This window comes from Sinohyriopsis cumingii, chromosome 6, assembly GCF_028554795.1.
Source record: "Sinohyriopsis cumingii isolate HCF-2022 chromosome 6, ASM2855479v2, whole genome shotgun sequence".
NCBI lineage: Eukaryota > Metazoa > Mollusca > Bivalvia > Unionida > Unionidae > Sinohyriopsis > Sinohyriopsis cumingii.
Window position 1 is genome coordinate 52,396,087 of NC_142966.1, and position 23,785 is coordinate 52,419,871.

At 39.8% G+C, this 23,785-nt stretch overlaps 1 protein-coding gene across 2 annotated transcripts in view; it reads left to right on the forward strand.

Moving 5' to 3' along the window:
- Positions 1-15,146: 15,146 nt before the first annotated feature.
- LOC149796937 (phosphatidylinositol-3,5-bisphosphate 3-phosphatase MTMR6-like) overlaps positions 15,147-23,785 on the forward strand; it is a 117,155-nt gene continuing 108,516 nt past the window's right edge. For both annotated transcript variants that reach the window (XM_089961616.1, XM_089961617.1), the window contains exon 1: positions 15,147-15,243. In XM_089961616.1, the coding sequence (XP_089817742.1) occupies positions 15,220-15,243 (24 nt within the window). In that variant the 5' untranslated portion in view covers positions 15,147-15,219. The remainder of the gene's footprint in view (positions 15,244-23,785) is intronic.

Genomic DNA, 23,785 nt, shown 5'->3' on the forward strand with positions numbered 1-23,785 from the left:
CTTCGTACAGGGACAAGTACGATCTCAAATAATTCTTTGCGACACCAAAGTTGGGCTCAAAGGGTCGGGTACACAAGGTCTTGCCGTCGCGACTGACTTCGATCTTGGACACATTGTAATGTTGAAACTCAAAAGGATTTTGATCGTGGGTTCCGTTGAAGGCTGAATTCCTGACGATACCAATCATCAAACGCTTGGGTAACTGTCCTTGGAACAGATGATCTTCGATCATAGATCGCTGTCCAGCGGGAATGGTGAACGTTTTCACTTCTACGCGTCGTATCGGATACTTGGCGGTCGTTCTGCTCAACGTCTGACTGACGTCGTTTCCCACTTTAGGTAACACTTCCACACGACGCACGTAAAGTCGGGCTTCTTGAATGATAGTTTTGTATTCGTTGGCATGGGCCATCAAATGGAAAGCGGCACTGCTACGATTCAGTCTCAGACTGATATCCACCCCGTTCAGCAAATACTTTTCTTGTGTCCAAATGCAAACGATCCATCAGTTCTAAACTTCGCCCTTGCAGAATTTTCTTACGACGGTCGTTAAACCCCACATTGTGAGGATTGTCATCTTCTGTCAGGACTGTGTCGCTAAACGTGCCTACACCTGCCGTGTCAGGTTTCCATACCACGCAAGCATCCAGATGAGTATTCTTGGCTTCTTTTCCGTACGTCAAGAGATTTTCCAAGTAGGCACGATATGGGTATGTATCCATGCTGCTGCTGACCAGTTTGTTATTCAAGTACAAGTCCACTTCGCTGAACAAGAAATGCATGAAATTGTTGACAGGAGCTACTCTAGCATCGCCTCCTGGATTGGTGTTGTCCGTTTTGATCACTTTCACTTTCAAATACAGGTAACTGATATTCAGATCGATGTAATCTTCGGGTTGTCCTTTGATTTCAAACTCGATGGGAGCGGAATCCGTCAAAGAGGAGACGGGATGAAATTCCACCCATTGGGATTCTTGCATCGTCATCATGGTAGGGGGCATGGCAAAGAGATCCAGTTCCGACTTGGAACAAGCACAAGACTCTCGGTGCATCATTTTGTTCTGTGTCTCAATAATCGAAAACGTCTAACTCTCGAACGGTTCTTCTTTTCTTTGTCTTCCTCGCTTTAGACGTGTGAAGTCTGGTGAAAGGGTGTTTTCTTCGTCGTCTCTTTCTGCCTTGTCCTTGCTGAATGCTTGACTCGGTAGCGTGCAGGGCATTTATAGGTGTCTCTCGTCGGCCCAAAATGTCTTTGCCCGTTTGCAGCAAGACATTTTTGCCTGCCCTCATGAAGGCTTCTTTAGGGTTTTGTTTGTCGATGATGACATTTTGGAGAAATTCTTTGCCTTGAGTCAGTGCCGCATCTTTCAAGGCGTGCAATCCGCGTGTCACCATCGGTTTCAACACCTGGGCCACCGAACGAAAGGCCAATTTTAACATATCTCCTAAACCGTGTCCTCTCTGTCGAGCAACAACTCGGTACACTGGATACATGACTTAAGAGTCGTGAGAGAACCGTTTTCGAAAATGGAGTTTCACCGTGACTTTTCCTTTGTTGAATGGAATATTTTGTCCCAAATCTCCTTTTATAGCAATGTTGACCGTGTTCAAATACGACTTGCTGACAGGCAAATAGTGAGGATGGATAAATTCGCGGTGAACGTGATAAGTGTTTCCACCTTCCTCGTCAGTGACCGTGGCAGAATCCACTTTGAAAGGAATGACACGCAGTAACGGTGCGGAGGTGTGTCCCACCACGTTGTACTCCACCACATCGGAGTACACAAACATCAAATTCAGTCCTTGGTTCAGTTCTACCGGGGCACGAAATAACTTGCTAAAAGACTCGTTGTCGTAAACGATTGGTAATTCGTTTTTCTTGAGCATGCCATTCTCATGTCCATGTCTCCGCCCAACATGTCAAACAATTCAGGACAAAATAAAATGGACAGGATTTTACTCCCGTCAAATTTCATCAAGAAGCGACGAGCTGCTTTGTGGTATTCCATGGTGACACTTTTTTTAACACTCTCCAAAGCTTTCAGAAACACGACATTAAATCTGGAGGTTATGGTGCTCACCAAATGTTGACCACTAAAATAATAGCCTGGAGGAATGAACAAGTGATAGGTGGTGTACTTTTGATTTTTTGTGCCAGGGGTTTTCTTGTCATATTTGCCATAGGTATCCAAGTACTGTTGCAATTGTTCGTCATGAACTTCTACATCAAAAAATTTTGATTGGGAAGGACATTGAGGACTTGGGTCGGGTGAATGATTTCTACTAAAGCCACTTCCCAATGGGCTTCGTGATCTAATGGGATGGTCTGAGGTAATTTGGCCGTGTAACAGCACAACTTGTTCTTGGGAAACACCTTCATGGAACTGTCACTGGGTAAGGTTAAGTAAAATTGGTTTTGGTGACTCATAATTCCAGAGTTCTGTGGCTGTCCGAGGGGTTACTGGACGTCAGAGGCGTGTCTCCGCCCAAAATGGGGTTCTGGTTGTGGTTGTTGTTTGGGTGGTGACTGGCACTGGCACTGGACACAAGGTTCCCGTGGTTCCCGTTCGAAGAGAATTTCAGTGAGGGATTAGGAAGCAGGTAACCAATGCAACTGCTCAATAAAATGGTCCACAATTGTTTGTCTCCTTGTTGCAAACTCAAATTGGCAATGGCTGCCCCGATGACACAATACACCACGAAGATTTGGCAGAAAAAGACGATTTGCGTTTTAGGCACTCGTTCTCCGCACCACACCCACAAGGGTTGTTTTTGTAAATCTTGCAGAGAAGAACTGGGTGAAGGAGTGGTCGACGTAGCTGCGTCTGTGTGAAAGGGCATGATGGTCACTTCTTTTTATAGTCGATGACTTGCGAAGCGTCGATCCAAGAATCAAAACTGGGTGGATATCCTTTCCAACGTACTTTGACTTCTTTGACACGTCGTTTGCCCACTTTACGGGTTCTGCGTTCGAGAATGCGTTCGATGTCGTACACGTCGTCTTCTTTTTTGGTGACACGTTGTAACTCGGGCAAATAAAACGTTCCTTTGAGCACCTCTCCTTTCATGTCTTCCAATTTATAGACGGCAGGATGACGGTCATGCACTCGTCCAGTGACACGAAACAATTCGGTCGTCCAGTTAGGTAAGTAACCTTTGTCGAAAGTGCGTTTGGTTTTGCCAATGCGCACCCAATCTCCTACGGTCAACTCTCCACTTTTCTTGGGGACAGCCCTCGTCGGGGACGTACCAAACAGGCTCTCAAACACCAGCACTTCGTTGTCGGGAGTCACTTCTTGCGGGGCACGTCCGATGCTTCGATGGTAAGATTGGTTGTACGCTTGCACCAGGTGCGGTAAGATGTCGATGTACTTCAGAGTGTGGTGATGCGTAAAATATTTCCACATGCGTTCTTTCAAAGTGCGTTGAAAACGTTCCACGATGCTGGCTTTGGTTTCGGGATTCTCGGTGGTAAAAAAAATGAATGTCACGTTTCTTTAATTCTTTTTGGAAAGCTTGGTTCAGAAATTCGGTGCCTTTGTCCGTTTGCCATCGAAGAGGGTGACGACCACTTTGTTTCAACACTCGTTGCAGGGCTCGCACTAACTCGCTGCTCGATTTGGAAGTCAAGGGCACGACCCAGGCAAATTTGGAAAAGACGTCGATGACACAAAACAAATATTTGTAGCCACGATTGTAGCTGGCCAAATGAGAGACATCGGCTAAATCGGCTTGCCATTGATGATTGATGCCTTCCACTCGGGTGCGACTTCTGGCAAACTTGCGTCGAATGGGTTTGTGTAAAGTGTAGGTAACTTGTTCTTGTAACCATCGTCGCACTTGAGGTAAACGGAGACTTTTCAATCGAGTTTTGGCAGCACGATACAATTTTTGAACTCCTGCGTAACCTGCAGGATGAGAGGGATCGTAGTAAATGCTAGCTAAGACTTTTTCCATGTTTTTGTGTTTGTGTGTTAATAAGACACCCACTCTTGGAGGATGCTACTCTTTTTCTCTTGGGGTACTTTCTTGGATTGCAAGGCTTTGCGTGTGCGACCGGCAATAGGTGTTGAAGAGGAGGATGTCTGAGCGGGGGATATCGGTTCTTGTTTCACTTCTGTCTTCACTTTCTTTTTCTCCTGTGATGAAGAAGGGGTGGCCATCATCTTTTTAATCCATCCAATTCTGGAGGTAGGTGGTGTTGTTAACTTGCGTACTTTTTCTGGTGGAGTTTGAAACCCTTCCTGTTCTTCTTCTCCTTTTTCTGTCTTGGTCACTGGTAGTGGTGGTACTGGTACTGGTACTGGTGATGGTGCTGGACTTTTCATCAAGGTCTTAAAATCTTTCAGAGTGGGTAGAGCTGTTTCGTCTAAAGCTTTCTGGTGAAAGAGTTGCAGTCGTTGCAAGAGTTGACCGTACTTTTGCGATTTTTCTGTTTCGGACAAATCTTGGCGATCCATCAAGGACTGCAATTCGTGTTGCAACTGGGACATCTCGCTCAAATGGGGATTGGGAGGTAAATGCGGGGTGCGTTGTTCTTGCCAACGATGGTATTCCATCCATCGTTTGTAAGGCACTAAAGCTAGTTTTCGTCCTTCCATGGGGTTGTCAGGGGTCAATTCTGAGATCTTGGGACTTCAGAGGGCCTTTTTATCTTGCTCCCACCAGTCCTCCCAACATGGTTCCCAAGACTCCTTTCAGGAAGGGACCTAACAAGAGGGGTAAAATGCCTCCACGTTGGACTAACATCTTCTTCTTTTCACGAATGGGAATTTTCTTTTGAACCATTTGGCGAAGAACGTGACGATGTTTACCTAAGCATTGTTTCTGGTGTTTGGACAAAGGGATCGTGCCTTTCAAGACGTTCAAACAGCATTCGCACACGGTATCGATGACCTCTTTGGAAGCTGATTGAATGAGTTTTCTTCGTAGGGGTGGAGAAGCTTTGGACAGGACAGATAACATGTCCCCATGTTTAACTAAACGAGGAGGCAGACCTTTTCTTTTCTTTCCTTGGGGCTGTTTAGCAGAGGGATGTTTTCTGGAGCGTGACATCTTTGAGTCTTCAGCACCAAAAACACTGATACCCCTACTTGGTCACAGACCTTTTTTATACTGGAACGCGTCGCCACTGATTGTCTTTACGTCGTATCAGTTTGAGGACAGGCATGAGACGTCGTGCAGGGGTACGTAACGGACTAAATCGAGCCAGTTCTTGCTTGGACAAATCCAGTAAACTTTGTAACATGCCCGATCTTTCTTGGACTTTGATTTTGGGAGAAGGTACTTTGTGAGCAGCAGCCACTGCCACTAAATTGGAGGGTCCTGCCACTGGGGAAGTTCTTCTTGGGGTCATCAACGGAGATGTTCTTGGTGTGATCAACGTCTCCAAGTACTCTTCAGTTCTTGGTGTCATCAACGGAGAAGTGGATGAACTTGAGGATGCCTAAGACACAGTCGCCGCCGTGGCAGGTCGTGGTTTGCGAGTGTAAAGTTGCGTCCTGGCCGAAGTGCCTCTCTTGCGACTAGTTTTCTTCTGTGGACTTTTCTTTTTCTGGGGTCTTCTTTTCTTTTTCCGAGGTGGCGTCTGGTAAGAGGAGGGTCCCGCCACTGGAGAAGTTCTCCTTGGGGACCTGGTCTTTTTCTTCTTCTTGGAGCTTCGTTTGACTTTTTTCTTAGGGAGAAGTTTGGGGGCATTAGGATCCCATCTTAAGAGAGAGCGAATGATGACCCCTCCTAGAGTACCGCTTCCTCCCCGTTTCAAAATGATTTGTTTTTTGGTTTGAGTGTCGATGCGGGGATCGGCCAGTTGGGTCAAAGCGACTTTGTTTCGATCGAAAAAGCGTTTGGTTTGATGAGGAATCTGAATGATTCCTTGGAGTAATTGACGTGCCGTCACCGTGAACCATCGTAAGACTTCTTTGAGACTAGCTTCTAAGACACGAGCTCGTGTTTGTGGATTTTTTTCTCGACTGATGCCATACAAGGCACGAATCAATTTGACGGGAAGATGCGACTGAAGGGACGTCATGTTCAAAATGTGTGTGAGACAGACGAAAAGGGTCTGAGGTTTTTATAGATTTTTTTTGTGGAGTGAAATTAAGTCGTGGACGGAGACGTGTACAGGACAGGCCCTCCGTCTTGGCACCAGTGGTGAAACAAGTGGGTACGAAATCGCAACTCCTCAGGGGTCGTAGGTTTCAAATCGAGGAGTAAATAGGCGTGTGGAGTTTGAGTGGCATCGTCGTACGCCTGAGTCAGCCAAGGCGTTCCTAACTGTTTGGCTAAGACTAGCACTTGCGATTTATCTCGAGGGCTTTTAAACAAGACCACGTAATGCGCATTGAGACTGATGGTGCGATGGGCTTTACTTTGTTGAAACAAATTTTGGGTGATGTAAACGACACTGGCATTACGGTGATGCCCTTTGCGCGTGAACCACAGTTTAATTTCTTCTTCGTCTTCTCCTAACATGTCGTCAAAAATGACCAAATGGGTTAGACGGGAGTCAGAGACGATGCCGTCGTCTTCTTTAGGAATGCCTTCCACAAACACGATGGAATCGCCTTGACTTTTTCGCAAGAGGCTGTATGCCGATTGCCACTCTTTGTAACACCACACGATCCGTTGAGGTGGCCGATCGATCAAATGATGTTTATGTTCGATCAAACGTTTGACAAATTCGGTTTTGCCTGAACCGCTAGGTCCAGCAATGAGCATGTTAAAGGGATGGCGAAGATACAAAGCCTCCCAACTGGCACGATCTAAGTGTTCGTCGATGACTTTGACAGTAGAGGAAGAGGGAGCAGAGACAGCAGAGGTAGCCATAGTGTGAGAAATGTCACTTGTGACACGAAAACAAACAAGACAAGAGTTTATATAATTTTTTTCAGAACACGTTTATTGAATGTTTCAAACATGAATACGAAAGACAAAAATACATAAAAGCCAAAGGCTTAAGTATAAGGATAAAAGGCACATGATAACCATTAACGTGGAATAAACACAAGTGTCTGTACAACATGTTTTGGGTAATGTTCTAACCAGTTCTATAGTAGGGGGTAAGGTCACACAAGTGTCCTCCCGAAAGGGTCTTTCAGGCCTGTCCACGACAGTCCCGTCCTGGGTGACGGGTTCTTCTGGCACCGTCACTAACACAGGTTGAAAAGTCGCAAGGCTCACAATCGCATTCCACTTCAGAAGCCCCATACTTGAATTGTGCCTGTCTAAACTTGTTTTATGTTTCTCTGAAAGTATTCATCTTGTTCGCTCGGTCTTGGTAGTCACAATGAACTATCGATCTTGCCTAGGGTTCCTCTTTATATACAGACCAATACCGACGTGTCCATACGGTAAGGTGAAATGATTGGGAAGTCGCACTCGCTTCTGGTACACGATTTGATAGACTTTTTCCAAGGGTCGACTGACGATGTGGTGAGTGGGTAAACGTACAATTTTGTTCGGTTGATAGGTGGTCACTTTAAAGTTTGCATCCTCTCCCGATTGCAAGGCTTCTTTCAATACCCGAAAGTTCACCACACGACTGGTACGATAATTCAGAGTCAATCCTTTCACTTTACACGTCGTGTGCAATTCTCCTTGTGGGTCCCGGTATTCGTAGCCGTAATTTTGGGACCACCACTGACGAAACTTAGAATCTTGTCGTCGGGATGTTCGTCTGTCCAGGCTCCTAAACGGTCTCCTTCGATGTCAGGGTGCTGTTGACTCGGGTGATGGATGTAAATGCAACTGTCCGTGTCAAAGTACAGGACACGTTCCCCTAACAGTTCTAAAGCTTCGTACAATTTTAAGCGAGCATGGGCTGTCACGTAAGCCGCAATGATGACATTTCCAAAGGGGTCATCTTGTACAAAGTCCAGATCTTCTTCGTAATTGACCAAGATCAAATCCTCGCTAAGGACGTCCACGTGTTTCATATATTTGGTTTTGTCGTGAATCATCTGAAAGTAGCGGGAAGGTTCTGTCAAATATTCCGTCTTGGGTAAACACGGTCGTTGCGCCATTTTACCCCACAAGCAATTTAACATCACTTTGGCAAACGACCGCCTGCCTTCGTTTTTCTCGATGTGGTCTAAAGAGATGCCCTCCTGTTCATAGTATTTCTCTTTGAATGTCTTTTCGTCTTCGGAAGTGTGACACCAGGAAGGATAGCCGCTGGCTTCTTGCTTCAGTTTCAAAAAGGCATCCACGTAGTCGGCGAAAATGCCTTTCGCCTTTCTGACTGGGGTCACCCTTGTGGTATTGTTGTGTCTTGGGAAAGTGGCAAATTTCGTACACTTCTAACAGTTGGTATCCCATGTCCAGAGCTTTGAACAATTCTACGCTGACCCAGGTTCCCGTCAAGGCCCGTTCTTCCTGGGTGTGCTGACAAGGTTGGTCTTGGTTGCACGTTTCGGCACAAGTACGGCACAATGGAAACATCAGTGTGCCTTGACAATGGTGAGGTAAAACGGGATGGTATAGGTTCGTGGGAGGCAAAACTTTACACTTGATCAAGCCTTCGTATTGTCGAATGTTTTTCAGGTCGATGTGTTCCGTGAACAATTGTGGGTGCCCTGCAGGAAAGGGACAATATTTGCACACGTATGGATACAGCGAACACACGTCCAAGTATCTGATTTCTTCTCCTTTCTCTTCGTCGGCTTGGTAGAGCAAACAGGTGGCATTGGTCCTTCCTCCGTACAAACTATCCCTCGGGTTTAGGGGGTCGATCAGCTTGTAACTTTCCACGGCACGTTTAAACTCGGGATCGGTTTTCATACGGTGATCGTACTCGTGTTCCCACATTTCCACCACTTGGTATCCTTGCTGTTCTAACTTTAGGCGTCGCTGACAAGTGTCCTCGTACAAGTCTTCCATGGTTCATTGTAAAAACTGATTTTTAGTGCTACGATCAGGGTAACAGACGGGACATCCGTGAAATAAGCAGCCGTTAAACTCGTACACGATCTTGGGGTTTTCTAAGTCCCAGCCATCGACCGAATACGTTCCGATGGTCTTTTCCCCTCCTCCGTTGCGGGCATGATGAATCCATTTGTCTTCCTTGTCGCACAAGTAATGTAACCAACGTAGGGCTTTGACCGAGTATTGACGCTTGACATAGTTGGTCGTTTGAGGACTGATGACAGCCACGGTGTTTTCAGGCATGAATCGTTGTCGATACACTAAGGAACACGCTTTGGCAATGGTGCAAGCTTCTTTCAAAGGATCGACCCCTCCGTGTTCCGTGAACAGTTCTCGAAATTTTCCACAGCAACGCCGTAAAATGTCCACGTCGGAACGACAATACTTTAGCATTTCTTCCTGAAAGTCGAAAGGGTCGGAGGCGTGAGTCTGGTACCAAGCGTAGAAAGCTTCTCGTTGTTCGGTACGCATGTTGTCGGGGTCGTAATAGTGAGCCTCAGGCAAATGGGGTAGAACGGCGTGTTGATTGACTTCCGTATTGAAAAAGTGTGAAAAGTACCCTTTAGCCATTTCTGTCATTCCAAACGTTTTAGGCATTCGACTCAAAGGCATGGCCAAATAGCTCATTGAATCTTTAAACTGTACTTGTCCCACTTGCATGAAAATGATTTTGGCTCCGTTCAAAGTCACTTTAGGACGTTCGGTGCCTTGTTCCGTATAGTATCTGAGAAGAAACTGTCCATCGTATCCGGAGAAATTGTGAGCCATCACTGTGGCATGACGATGACAATCTCCGTAACGTTCGATGTCCTCTTGGCTCCACGTCTTGTCGATGGGATCTAAGACCCATTGGGCAAAATCGGCTAACGTGTTCGGTCCTCGAAAGATTTTTTCACGCCCTCCGGGAATCTTGCTGCAGTGAGGGTAATGACTGAAGATAGGTTCTTGAATGCACTTCTCGCACGCTCGATGAGCTACGCAGAAATTAGGAATGTGAATGCCAGTCTCTTGCATGCATTCGAAATCGAAAAAGATGAAATTGCCTTTCTTCTTGTGACCGTCCTCTTTCTCTGGTGGGGGTTGATATTTTTGCACGTAGCATTCGTGTTTCAAGTCCACGATGTTTTGACAAATGTGACATTTTTTCTTTCCTGAACATACGTGTGCCTTGGCATTATTGGTACGTAGGCCTTGTCGACACGTAGGGCACAGTCTCAGCAGTTGACAAGCACATTTCTGCTGTGAACCTTGCGTCTTCAGATGTTGTTGGTAACAGGCAGGGCTGACAAACGTGCGCAGACAAGCAGGACAATGTACTCTTTCTTGTCCTTCGCTCAGACAGGGTGGAGAGGCCAAACATCCTGGGCATTTCCATCCGCAATGTTTGTGTTGCTCTCGATTGTTATAGCCATAGTCACATTTCTCACAGTAATAACTGTATCCCAGGAATCCAGTGATAGTGGTAATGGTATCGAAATGGTCATCGTGATAATAGACATGAATGTATTTTCCGTCCTTAAAGTCTTTCCCTCGAAACAACAGAGGCCCACGCACTTCTTGAGGGTGCACTTTCAAGGTGTAGCGTGGAGCTAGGGCATCTTGCAATTTTTGCATTTCAGGAATGCCACAGGGTGTGTCTTTGGACAGGCCAGCTTGTTTCAACAGGAGTTCTGCTTCGTTTCGTTGTTTGGCTCGGTCCGATTGTTGAATAGTTTTCCAGGTTCTTTTCCATTCTGCCGTGTCGTTCTTGTTGGCATAGGTTCGTCCCACCATGATGGCTCGGGCTAAGCGCATCTGGTCTTGAGGGTTGTTAATTTGGACGAGACTCTTTTTGGTGCTGCGAAGGTCGTTCACCAATAACACCTTATTGCGTTGTCCGGTCCCTTGAGGAGGAGAGACGTGGGCCATTTTCAGTGTGGCTTTACCATCGGTGATGTCAAACTGGTCATTAGATTGTTGTACGTGTTGAATCTTGTCCATGACTTTGGAAGGGGTTAGTTCTGCGGGTCTGCTAAACTCGATCCAAACAGGGGATTTCAAGCTGTCGTGTTGTATGGATAGTGTCAAGCGATCGTCTTCTTTGGGTTGACATTGTCGCTTGAGTGCGGTGAGCAAAGAATCCCACATCTCGGTGATAAACCCTTCTGCTTTCTCCAATGGTACGTCGGACTTGAAATCTTTAAACTTCACTGTGTAGGTGTAAGCCGTGGTTCTAAATTTTCTAGAGGAGCGCTTTTCCGTCTCTCGAATGGAATAGTACTTTTCAGGGTTAACTAAGGGTGGTGAACTTTGTTTAGAGGGTTCGGATTCTGGTTCACTCATGTCCTCTTCAAAATCACTGGCATGAATTTGTGCCAAGACTTCAGCTCTGGTACGAGGCGATAGATCACGTTTCTGCCTCTTACTTTCTTCTTCTTCTTTCTTCTCGAATGAATAGGATCGTTTCATCTTGAGTGCAAAACGTCAAATGACTCAAGTTTAAACACCATAGACTAATTTATAGTCATGACAAACCAGCGTATATAAAAAGGGTGTGTGTCTTGTCCTTTCACTATTCATTTCACTCTCAAACCGAGCACAACGATGGAAGAGACTACCCAGATGGAACGTTTCATCAGAGCTTTGCGAGGGGTCATTAGAAAATTCTCTTCAGACCAGCCGACGGACTACTCTCCTTCCTTTCGAGATAAAAGTCAAGATACTTGCTATATCTGTCAGAAGAAAGGGCATTGGTCTTCAGAGTGTCCAGACCGTCAAAAAAGAACAAAAACCGGGGCTAGAAAAGACAAAAGTCAAGATACCTGTTATTATTGTCAAGAAAAAGGACATTGGTCTCCAGATTGCCCACAAAAGAAACAAGAGGAGTCGGAAGAAAAGAGGAATTCTTCAGAAGAAGAAAGAGATTCTTCAGAGGAAGAAAGCAGCCAGGTGAAGAAAAAGAAACAGGAGAAGAAAAGAAGAAGGGAAGAAAGTGAGGAGGAAGAGGAGGAAAAGACTGTGACGGTGAAGAAATTGAAAAAAAAAGAGAGAGTAAAAAAAGAAACAGAAGAAGTGAATGTAATTTATAAAGTGTTCTGTTGTGAATTGTGAATTGGATTGTAACTATGGAGAAAAGAATACATTAATTATATAAGGTAAGTGTCTTTGAGTTTTGATTTTAAAATAAGAAGCTACACTCACGCACTCATACACAGACATGTACTATAAGGGTAAAATGTTTTTTTTTGTTGTTGATTTTTGAGTTATTGGCAAATTGAAAGGCTATCTCTTTTCGAGAGAAGTGGGTGGCCCTGAAAAGGGCCTTTTTTTTGGTGTAGGGGTGAGTTTAAGCAATCAACTTTAACTGCCTTAAGCCTTTGCCACGGCCGAGGCCTACTTCTGATGATGATGATTGGGTTGAAATCACTAAGGGTGGTACGATAGGCTTAGTCACAGGGTTGGCGTGTTTAGCTCGGGAAGGTCGTATTCTCTTCGGTCGTGATAAAGAAGTCTGATACATTTGTTTCAGACTTCTTAACTCCGCTAAAATGTCCAACAGTACCGTAGCCGTTTGATTTTCACCCTCTTGTTTCTTTGCTGCTACTTCTTCTTGTTGTTTTTTTCTTACCTCTTTTTGTTGCTGTTGCTGTTGCTGTAGGAGAAAAGCTTGTTCCGCTTCCTTTTGTCGTTGCATAAATTTCTCCAATTCTTCTTTCTGTCTCTGTCTAAAATTCTCCACTTGCGGTAATGAAGAATGAGACGAAGGTTCCGGAACAAATTCTTGCGAGGTAAGAAAATCCACAAAATCCCAATGTACCTCTTCTGAAAGTAAGTCCGGGTTCCCTTGGGCGGTCTCCACTGCTGGTGCACCCCAATGGATCGTTTTCTGAGTTTCCGTCATGTTGAATCACTGTCGCATAGATTCACAGCACACAGGCGCTAGCGAATCTATATAGACCACATGACGTCACAGACTGCTCTCTTCGGATTGGATGCGGACTGACTGAATTTTGTAACGCGTGTTCGGATTGGTGAATGAACTCAATCCGTTTCAATCCTTCCTCTACCTATAAATAAGCGCAGTTCACTGCATTGATTCACCTGTTCTCGTCGCCTCACAATGTGGACCACAGTTGAATCATCCACCCTTGTGTCTTCCATGATGTTTAGGACGGACCAAGTGGACTGTTGTTGATAGGACAGATACTAGTCTATGGATGAGAAGAGTTTACATAGAAAGACAAGGATGCCTCAAGAGGGTACTTGTGTATGGACCTGCAGTTAGAAGGAGTTTAAGAAGAAGAAGATGTGACAGATGCCGTCTATGTTAATATTAACATAAACCCAAAGGCCGTTTTCAGGGCCAGCCATATTTCTCGAAAAGAGAATGACTTTTCAATTGCCTACCCCTTTATAATTTTTTTTTTTTTTTTTAAAAATTCCATGTTCAATTCCCCTTGTCCCTAAAGTAGTTTTTTTTTCTAACATGTTCAATTCCCCTTTGTCCCTAGACAAACCCACACTTTATTCCCATGTTCAATTCCCCTTGTCCCTAGACAGACCCAAACTCTATTCCCCATATTCAATTGCCTTTGTCCCTAGAATCGATATTTTTTTTTCCATTGTTCGAATGCCTTTGACGCTAATCTCAATATTTCCTTTTTTTTCCCTTTCTCCAATGTTAAATTCCATTGACGCTAATCTTACCCAGGGTTTTTTGCCCATGTTAAATTTCCATTGACGCTAATCTCGCCCAGGGTGGTTAATGTTAAATTTCCATTGACGCTAATCTCGCCCAGGGGGTGTTTTTAATGCTAATTCCCATTGACGCTAATCTCACCCCTTATACTACTCTTGTGTCTCTTACACGTGGTTTTGGGAGCATTTTCTTCCCTTCGGATAATACATTTAATAGTTACATGCATCCGATCTAATACCACTTATCATGCATGTGTGCTTTTGTACGTTTTGCATGGCCTTGCCGTTATTCTTGCAGATCTAAAAGCGGTATGCATGTCAGTTATATTTTAAGGAGTTAATTGGCAGCTATTATTTTCACCAGTGCATTTTAACACTGACTGTAAGTGTAGAATATATTCTATTCGTATAAATGAACTTCTCTGCGCAGTATTTTTAAATAGAAATTATAAATTGAGGAAAGGGAGTATGGACTGCATGTATATGAAGAGTAGAATCTTTCCTTATATATATATATATATATATATATATATATATATATATATATATATATATATATATATATATATATATATATATTGATTTTCCTGCATGGTTTATAAAAATATAAATGATAAATATGGGAGGGAAAAGAAGCGTAATTTTATAACCCCAAAAATTATAATTGTAAGTAAGTTGGATTGTTGCAGCAAATCAGTATGCATATAAATTATATTTTAAGGAATTAATGGCCAGCCATTATTTTAACCAGTGCATTTTAACACTGCCCGTATGTTTAGTGTATATTATATTCGAGTAAATTAACTTCTCTGCATTGTATTTTTAAATAAAAATTGTAAATTGAGGAAGGGGTTATCGAATTTGTGTAATGGTCTGTCATTACCCGTGTGTATTTGAACACTGCATGTATATGAAGAGTAGAATCTATCTATCTATCTCTATATATAATAACTTTCCTGCATAGGTTAATAAAATATAAAACATAAATAGGTGAAGGTATGCAACTGTAGCAAAATAAACGTAATTTAAAAACAAAAACAAATTATAGTAGTAAGTGTGTTGGATTGTTGAAGCAAATTATTATATTATTGTTTAGAGTCGGTAAAATAGCCCCAATGAACAAATGTTTCTTGTTATGTGATGCACTTTCCGACTCTAAATTAAATTTATCTAATGTGTATTATCTATTGTGTACCTTAAGAGCATCTATAATGATGATGCGAAATTGCTTCATGGAATAACATATGATAATGATTTCTATATATGAATCGGCACGGACCACAGGCACATATGGGCCGATAGGTCTAGTGATACACAAATTGATAACAGCGCAGACAGAAAACAGTTTCCCAAAGTTTAGAGAAAAACAATAATTTTGGTACAAATGTTTATTTCAGTCATATATTATAAAATGGAAATATTCTAATCCATTTCAAGTAAACATGTTCCATTTCGCTCAATTTTCTAACTGACCCCATTGTGCAATTTTGTTCAACCTTCAGTGTATCGTCGCACCGGTATTGCACTTCCAAGATATTACTTCCGGGAGGGAGGATCATGGCGTTTAACAGCTGCATAAATTATCATTTTTAGAGAGAAATTTACAGCAAATTTACAATGGAACACATAAGAATACCAAAGGTTAACAAGATATTATTGTTGGTACAATCCTCAGTTGTGTCAATGTTTATGCACATGTAACCTTGTTTAAAAGAAATACACATGATTTGTATACCGATATCGTCAGTAGAATTTCTGGCTTGGATGTGACACGTCGTAGGGAGGATTTGCTGTTTATCCCAAGTGGTCTAGTGTTTCTCTTTACCCTCATTTGTGCTTCAGAGACCCCCACATTTTTCGTTTGACCCCAAGTTTTGGTACCAAAGTTTGTTTTTCACTCGGTCTGCTTCCCTCTTCCCCCCCCCCCCCCTTCAGACAACAAGGCAACAAGGGAATGTTTGACTCCGTCTTGCACAGGGAAATACCGGTGGTTATAACTCATATGTACGGATTGTTTAAAATTTGTGGTTGCGAGATACAAGTGTTGTTGACAATATTGGTATGCTACATATGCGTAAAGTGTTGTTAACCAACCAACCGACATGACATTAAGATTTATAATATATCTTATATTGTCACGGTATTGTCCGAGTATTGTGTGAATCGACAATATTTGATAAATATTGGAGCACATTAGCCATTTAGTTATCCATAAAATTAAACAAAATTATTTTAAAAAAAGAATGGATAATCTAGTATTGTATATTGTCTAACAACAGTACTATTGGCATACACCCATTTTGATGCGGTGCCATAAACTCCCCATTTGTGCAAGAATGCATCTCGCAGCAACATCACAACCACAACATTTTTTTTACAGTGATGAACAGTGAGTCATATAGACATAAAATGTTGTCATCAGTTATGAATTGAATAGAAGATAAAACCACGATATCACTCATTCTCTATTTTCCCATTAGTAAGTCATAAAAATCCATATTAAATATTCTTATGTGGCAGATGAACATCCCTCCATAACAGGTATCCAGTTAGCCCCACAACAATGATGATATTGACTGACAGATTAGAGCTGATATCGCCTATTCTTTAAAACCTGCAAAAATCTGCAGCTTATTTTGTCTGCACACATCAGTGTACATTTTGTACACTTACCAGTATTTCTAGCAGCTGTTGAGCTACCGTTGACTGAAGGGTTCATTTGGCGACATGTACATTATATTTTTGGAGCAAATGCTATGTTTGGTGACTTGTAAATCCACATGGAATTGCTCAACCCTCTGCCTTGTGGCCATATTGAATTTTGCGCTAGAAATGGCAGTTACCAAATACCTGTAAGTGACTAAAGTGTATGCAGGTGTGTTCTGGAAAGATTTGCCTGGGGCAAAATGCACATTTTAGTGAACAGGTGACACCAGAATCACATTTTGTCCATCAGTATCATCACAGATTTGGGAGGTGGGGTTGATTCATCAGATTAGCATCCAGTATGCTAGTCGGATATAATCACAGTGTGACTCACAGCTGATAACTTCATCCATTACACGAACCAAAATAGTGTTTGTTATAAAATTTTAAGTGGCTCGTTTGTTACTGATGTTCAGAGGTGGTGCTTTGTTATTACAATTTGTGTCAATTTATAAGAACCACATACTTTTATGATATATATCATACTTAAATCAGCATCCTTTATACTCTAGTCCAACATACCTAACCGACCTCACCCATGTGTACACACCAGCAAGATACTTACGCTCCTCTTCTGACAATCATATATTCATTATTCCCACTATGAAAACAAAGTCATATGGACAGCGTTCTTTTGCATACCAGGGCCCAGCAACATGGAATGAATTGCCCACTGAACTTAGACACAAAAACACAGTGATCACATTCAAGAGGGCTCTCAAAACTCACTTATTTCGATTGCAAGAACAAACTTAAAGACCTAATAATGTTTCCTACCAGAAATATTCTCAGCATGTTTTTTTAATATTTTTTAATGTTTTTCTAATTTCATGGTGTTTGTTTTTGTAATAATATTATTATATGTTTTTTATCTTATAGGTGTTGTCTAATGTTGTAAAGCACTTAGAGCTTCTAAAGATTAGGCTCTATACAAAGTCCTCATTATTATTATTATTATTATTATTATTTAAATCAAAGTATTATGATGTTATGTCAGATATGTCATTTTATTTTAGCAGTAGATGATCAGTATTAAGAGAATCTTGATATTCAACTTATTTTGACCAATTTAAAAAAAAAATCATATTGGTGAAATGAAAATTGAAAATAAAACCTTCTGTAACTTTGTCTTCTGTCTCTAATTATTTGCACTTTCTGAAAAATAAGTTATGAGGATGAAAAAGAGTCTTGAAAGTTACAAAAACAAGACATTCAAAGGTTGAGGTTCAGCATCTTCACATTGCAAATTAAGTTTAAAAAAAATAGGTCATAGGCTAAACCTAATGTTTTTTTAAATACAAATAAACATGATGATTTTACCAAATTTGGATCTTTCAGCTTTCAAGACAAATTTTTTCCCAAAACAGTAGTTTATGATAAAAATATATAGAAAGCTTTATGAATACTAAGTTAAGTTTCTTCATGTAATTTTTTGTATAAACTTTAGTTTTCTATGTGCTATTGATGCTTTGCAGTAACTTAATGTTTTTTGTTTATTGGAGCCTGTGTACAATGGTGTTGTAGGCAGACATAAACTCCTGTTACATGAGTCAAAGGAAGTGATATAGCAGAGATCGACCGACACTGTTAATTGCAAAAAATAGCACACCTGTTTATAGCTTGCAGACTTGGCCGCAGAATAAATAAACCGGCTTTTGTACTACAATATAAATGGCGGAACACACTGAAGAGATTGCATATATCCCTGAAAAGCGAAAAAATCACGGTGCTTCAAGACATTGTTGTTTTGGACTTTGTAACAGCGATAGTAGATATTCAGATCATGAAGATATGATGTGTATATTTTGGATTCCGTTTCCAAAACCCCAAAAAATATCGAGAAGTGTGGGTGTTAGGTGTGTGCTTGTGGAAGGGGAACTTATACTATTGACAAAATCACAAGATGGACATATATCTGCAATAAACAGTTCGTAGGTGGGAATAGACCGATGACGGATCATCCCGACCCTATCCCAGCAACACTTACACCAAATCAGGTTCGTCATTTACATCTATTTAGAAACTAGAACATTTTCGATTAACATCTGGGGTGGGGGATGTTTTTAATCAGCAGATGTACTCAGTTCCGTGATACAGGGGCGGATCCAAGAATGAAACAGAGGGGGTCTAGATAAATAATAAATTTTAAAAAAGTACACAAGAGCTCAAACTTTAAAGAGAATATATATATATACACACACACACAGAGATGAATATACAACAGAAATAAGAAAACACTTAAGATTTATTGAACTGAGTAACTTTGTTGAATAGTTTAGAATAGGCCAGTTATATATATATATATATATATATATATATATATAGATGGAGTCCTGCCTCCTCACTCATTTGTATACTTCAGAATTATATACAGGCCTGCTCAATGCAAGGGGGGATACTTAGGGTCCTGCCATTAACTCAGCTATTAGAAGAAACAAATATTTTAACAATAAATTTTCAAATGTTATCCTTGCAGGTGTCTAAATAATGGTATATTACTACAGGCTTGATATACAGAACTGTACAAAGATGTTTATATACAAAAAACATAAACTAGTAGTGGGACCCATGGGGCATAATTTATGTATTACCAAAATTTGCAGTTTATATATTACATAGTAAGACAATGTTAATGTTCAAATGGCAGTTTGCTTAATATGTAGGAACCTTTATTCAGACATTTCTTTTTAAGTGTAACAATAAAAACACAAGTAAACAAACTTATAAATCTCACACATTCAAAATTCAACTGTGATATGTAACATATTTACTTATGTCTTCTGATTCGTTTTGTAGATACCAGAAGAGGCCATTATGTTAAGAGCAACGCCTGTTTGTGATGCTGGGACACAAACTACCTAATATGGCAGTGATGTGATTGCCAATAAAATTATAAAAGAAACTGATTCCAAAACGGTGGAAACTACCTTAAAAAAAGAGAAAAGTTGCATCACCAATAGATTTTATTTTGATATTCTATCTAAATGTAAAATGATTCATGAATATTTAAGGATGGCATGTTATTTACTAAATGATAAACATTTCTAAATTGTCATCAGTTTTAAATACTTCTTTTGTGTACAAGTGTATTATCACTAAAAGAATATACAACTTTATTATTTTGAAATGATACATGTAGGTTAACTCTTCAAAATGTCCTGAAAACATGAATTAAAACTGTCTTCAGTATAGACTAAATCAAAACAGAATCATGTCAATTACTTCATTATGTTTATAACTTTTTATATATATATTTGTACCCTATGGATATAAATTTTCCATTGATGAAGACTGTAAGATAAAAGAAGCAATAAAAATGAAGTTCCATACCATAGTTTTGTATTTCCTTACACATGTTATATTGTCAGCCGCTGTCATTGTTTGTCCTGCATTTTCACTTTTATGTATCACGTGATATGCATAACACATTTACATGACATGTCGCCGATCTCTGCTATAGTACACAGACATTTCTACAAGAGGATATTTCTGAGTGAAAACATGACTGGAAGAATATGTGGGAATATATAAATGTTATTTGATATGTGTGCTTTTATAAAATAACTAATGTTCCAAATTAAGTGGGATATCACGATGAATGGAGAATACTGGGGTGAAAGTAAATGCTTAAATGAGTCAATGCAGAAGACTTCAGGATAGTACAGCTATACTCCTTTATAATGCACTTCCCTATAGCTCGATACTGGATATAACATGGTAATAATATGTACCCCATAATCAAAATCATAAAAATTATAATTAAATAAAAAATTTAAAAACTAATCATCAACATCTGTCTGCTGAAAACGTTACATCAGAATCACAGTACTTGATCCGACATCACCATAATGTGCTTTAACACTGTTTTACTCTAATTAGCCACTGTTGTATTCAGGCAGTGTCACATATTGTATACCTAACAGAATATTGCACACCTGAAATTAGTCATTTCTGAAATAAGCCACAATTGTCATAAGCATTATTGTATTTGGCTAAAGTACACATGACTGTCAAATTTGTCTTTAGCACTTAAGCCACCCCAGATCAGTGGCTAAATCCCCTGTAAACACAGCTAGCTGATTATATAAAAGACAAGCTTCTTGTTGATCATTGTTTATTGACACTTGGGCAGCAGATCACAGACAGGATTAGCAATGGCATGTCTTTTCAGTTGCAGACGAGAATAAAAAGATGCTCATTTGCATAATGTAGCTACAAATAAGGTCCTTTCAAATAACTAATTGTCACTTTCTTGTGTAATCAGTTAGATTTAAAAGTGAGTTCAGTATTATTAGGATTTACAAGTAAATTAAGGCATTTCATTTCTCTAACGGGAATGTCGAGGAAAAACAAAGCTTATTCTTTGAATACAATTGTGATTTTGAGGGGTTTGAAGGAGGACAATGTTGAAGCGGTTTAAGCTGGGCTATGGGGACATTTTGTCTCAATTGATGATGTTCCATATTGGGTCAGAGTTGATGAAGACTGTTGAGTTTAAGACTAATGCTGACATTGCCCAGTTCTTACTAGCTGCCAAAAGAGAAAACTTGGATCCCAATCAAGAGTAAGTAGGATCTACAATTGACAGTGACCATGAGGATCTGCTGCAATTACCTTCATGCCGTTTCTGATGCCATATTTGCATTTAAGAAAGAACTGATGTAACCTTTTCAAAATATAGCAGCTGAAAAATATCCTACACTTTGCTTTGAAAAACAAGATTGATGAGGTCTTATTCAGCAAAAGTCATGAAATACTTAAACTAGATAATACACATCATGTCAGTGAATAGTGCTTATTCTATTTGGATTAGTACTTTTTGTGAATGTATTTATATATTTGGACATCATTAGACTTTAAATGGATTACAGACATGTATGCAAGTTTGTTATATTATTTTTCTTCTGTTATTCAGAATTTTGGAATTGCAATAGGTGTGCTGCACATAATGTGACATCACCCAGTCGCTAGTGATATGACTGATATTCTGGACTGAAGACAAGATATTTTATTGACAAAAATTAAAATAGTTTGATTTTACTCAGTGTACTTATTACAGTAAATATTTCTTTGTTTAATTGAAAATTGTGTGTAGAAGTTTTAACCCAACAACCCTGATTCAAACATTTCTTTTTGGCAAGTGATGGTATTTTTCATCGGTTAAATTACTTTGAAGTTGATACAGTTGTACAGAGAAATTATAATAATTTACAGTATATTTATTAATATAAGAGTTTTACATCATTGTTTTAATGTCACTCGGGATTTGATCTATCATGTTTCAGAGTACGGGTTGAAAGAAATCAACCTGAAGCTTGGTATTATATCTTTATTTGCTTTTTAAAACATTATTATTTGACACAATTGAATGTATTAATACCATGCAGTCGGAAAACAATAGTTTTAATCAACTAACAGTATTATTATACATTTGACTGGTGTTTTGTTTACCCCCCCACCAAGTATACTCATATAATTTTTGATCATTTTTGCCATGCTGCTGTTTGGTACATAATGTAGTGGGCAGTTATGGACCCTGACTACTGCAGTATGACAGGGGAGAGCTATACACTGCATGTACTGGTGTTAGTAGTTCTACTTTGCAAGACATTGACCCTAATATTTATTATATTGACCAGTCAAAGTTTTATTGCCAGAATAAGCATTGATAATCCACATTAAGTCAAACCCAGAACTAGAGGTCACATTGTCAAGAATCTTTCACATAGTTGATAGTCCTTATTGACACAGTTGCACACAATAAAGTCAATAGTTGTTGGAATGCCTTTTTTCCTTACCATCCAGGCTTAATCAAGTGGTCGAAGTTTTAAAACTCTGTTGGGTGCCATATCATTTGATTGAAGATTGGAGTTAGACAAGGAATGCCAAAGTCAGTTAACATATAGTTACTTTTCTTTAATGAATCAAATTTGTCTGAGAACATTTAGCCCAATATCATTATTGTAGTTGAAGTATTGATATATTAACCTGTTGTCTGATGTCATTACATCCATAAAAGTGAATCCATAATGATTCCATCAAAATATGCACCAAAAGCTTACATTTTAGTTATTTCATCGTAGAACATGATGTATTAAAATTAAATGGAGAAGACAATAGTCCAAAATAATGTGACGAAAGGCAAAGAATGTTTAAGTTTCAGTTTGTGTATGTGTCAAGGTCATTAAGCAGTGTCTGTCTATTTCAAATTGCTATAAATTTCTCTGTTAGGTTTATATACGAATCTGAATAATCAACATAATGTTTTCAATTACAGCATGAATACATGTTCATGAACAAACGGAGTAACCACATGTACATAAGAACAGCTTAATTTTCTGATGTTTTTATGAAGCACTGCCTGATAGTTTCACTAACTTTAAGCTGCAGGATTAACAGTGATGATTAGCAATTACATTTACTTAAGTGGATAAATTAACTAATTCAGCTAAGTATATGTTGGTCATTGTTTACCCTTACTAAGTAATTGTTAAGGATATCTATATAAAAATTAATTTATTATATAGTTTTTTTAATTTTTTTGGGTTTATGACTTTTATATTGTAATTCTTTTAAACTAGTGGCAGGCTTGTGTAGTAGTAAAAGTACGTGTACGATACATGTAAAATTTTATTCATAAATCAAGGCTGATTGCTAGGGTCATGTCAACAACTGTTTCGGTCAAATTACGCCACAGATTTGTTTGAATGGAGGTTATGAAAGCATGCTGTGATACAAGGAGTACATTTATTCAGAACAGATATCATTCATGCCCTTATTTATGGACTCATTAATTAGAGACGGTCAGAACATGACTGCTAAGTATTTCACAGTATAATGATTTAAAAGTTGTGTTGATTTGGACTGGATTAGAGTTAAAGCACCACATTAGGATTCTTCAGTTAATAGCCATCTTTGTAAGAGATAGAGGAAATCGTGGTTTATTTGTAATTTGTTTGTTGGACTAGCAGAATGGAAAACATTTATTCTAAAACAAACAGTACCTGTTGGATTATGTGAAGTTATTCAAGGACTTGAACATTTCAGTAATTCAGTTGAATTACATGAAACATTCAAGGACATGAGTGATATTCTACGCTCGTGTCCCTAGACATAACACAGCAATTGCATACAACACAGAGATGACTTAATGGTCTTATTGGTAATGGTTCAGTAATAATTAGATTAACAATAATCAGCTTTTTAAGAATGAACGTGTAGTTATTGACTATTGACACAATTAAAATGAGCATTCACAAAAGAAACTTTTAACATCTTTATTCTTATAAAGTAAAACACAGAGATAAGACTTTTTCTCTACAAGAATAAAACAAAGTTAACCAGATTATTAAATCAAACTCTTCTTTAATTTGACACTACAACTTTGAATTATTTAAATAAAGTAGTGAAATCAAGGCTTATCAGATCCAATAGCCTGGCAGCCAAGGGATTATTCAATTTTGAAGTCCGACAAGTA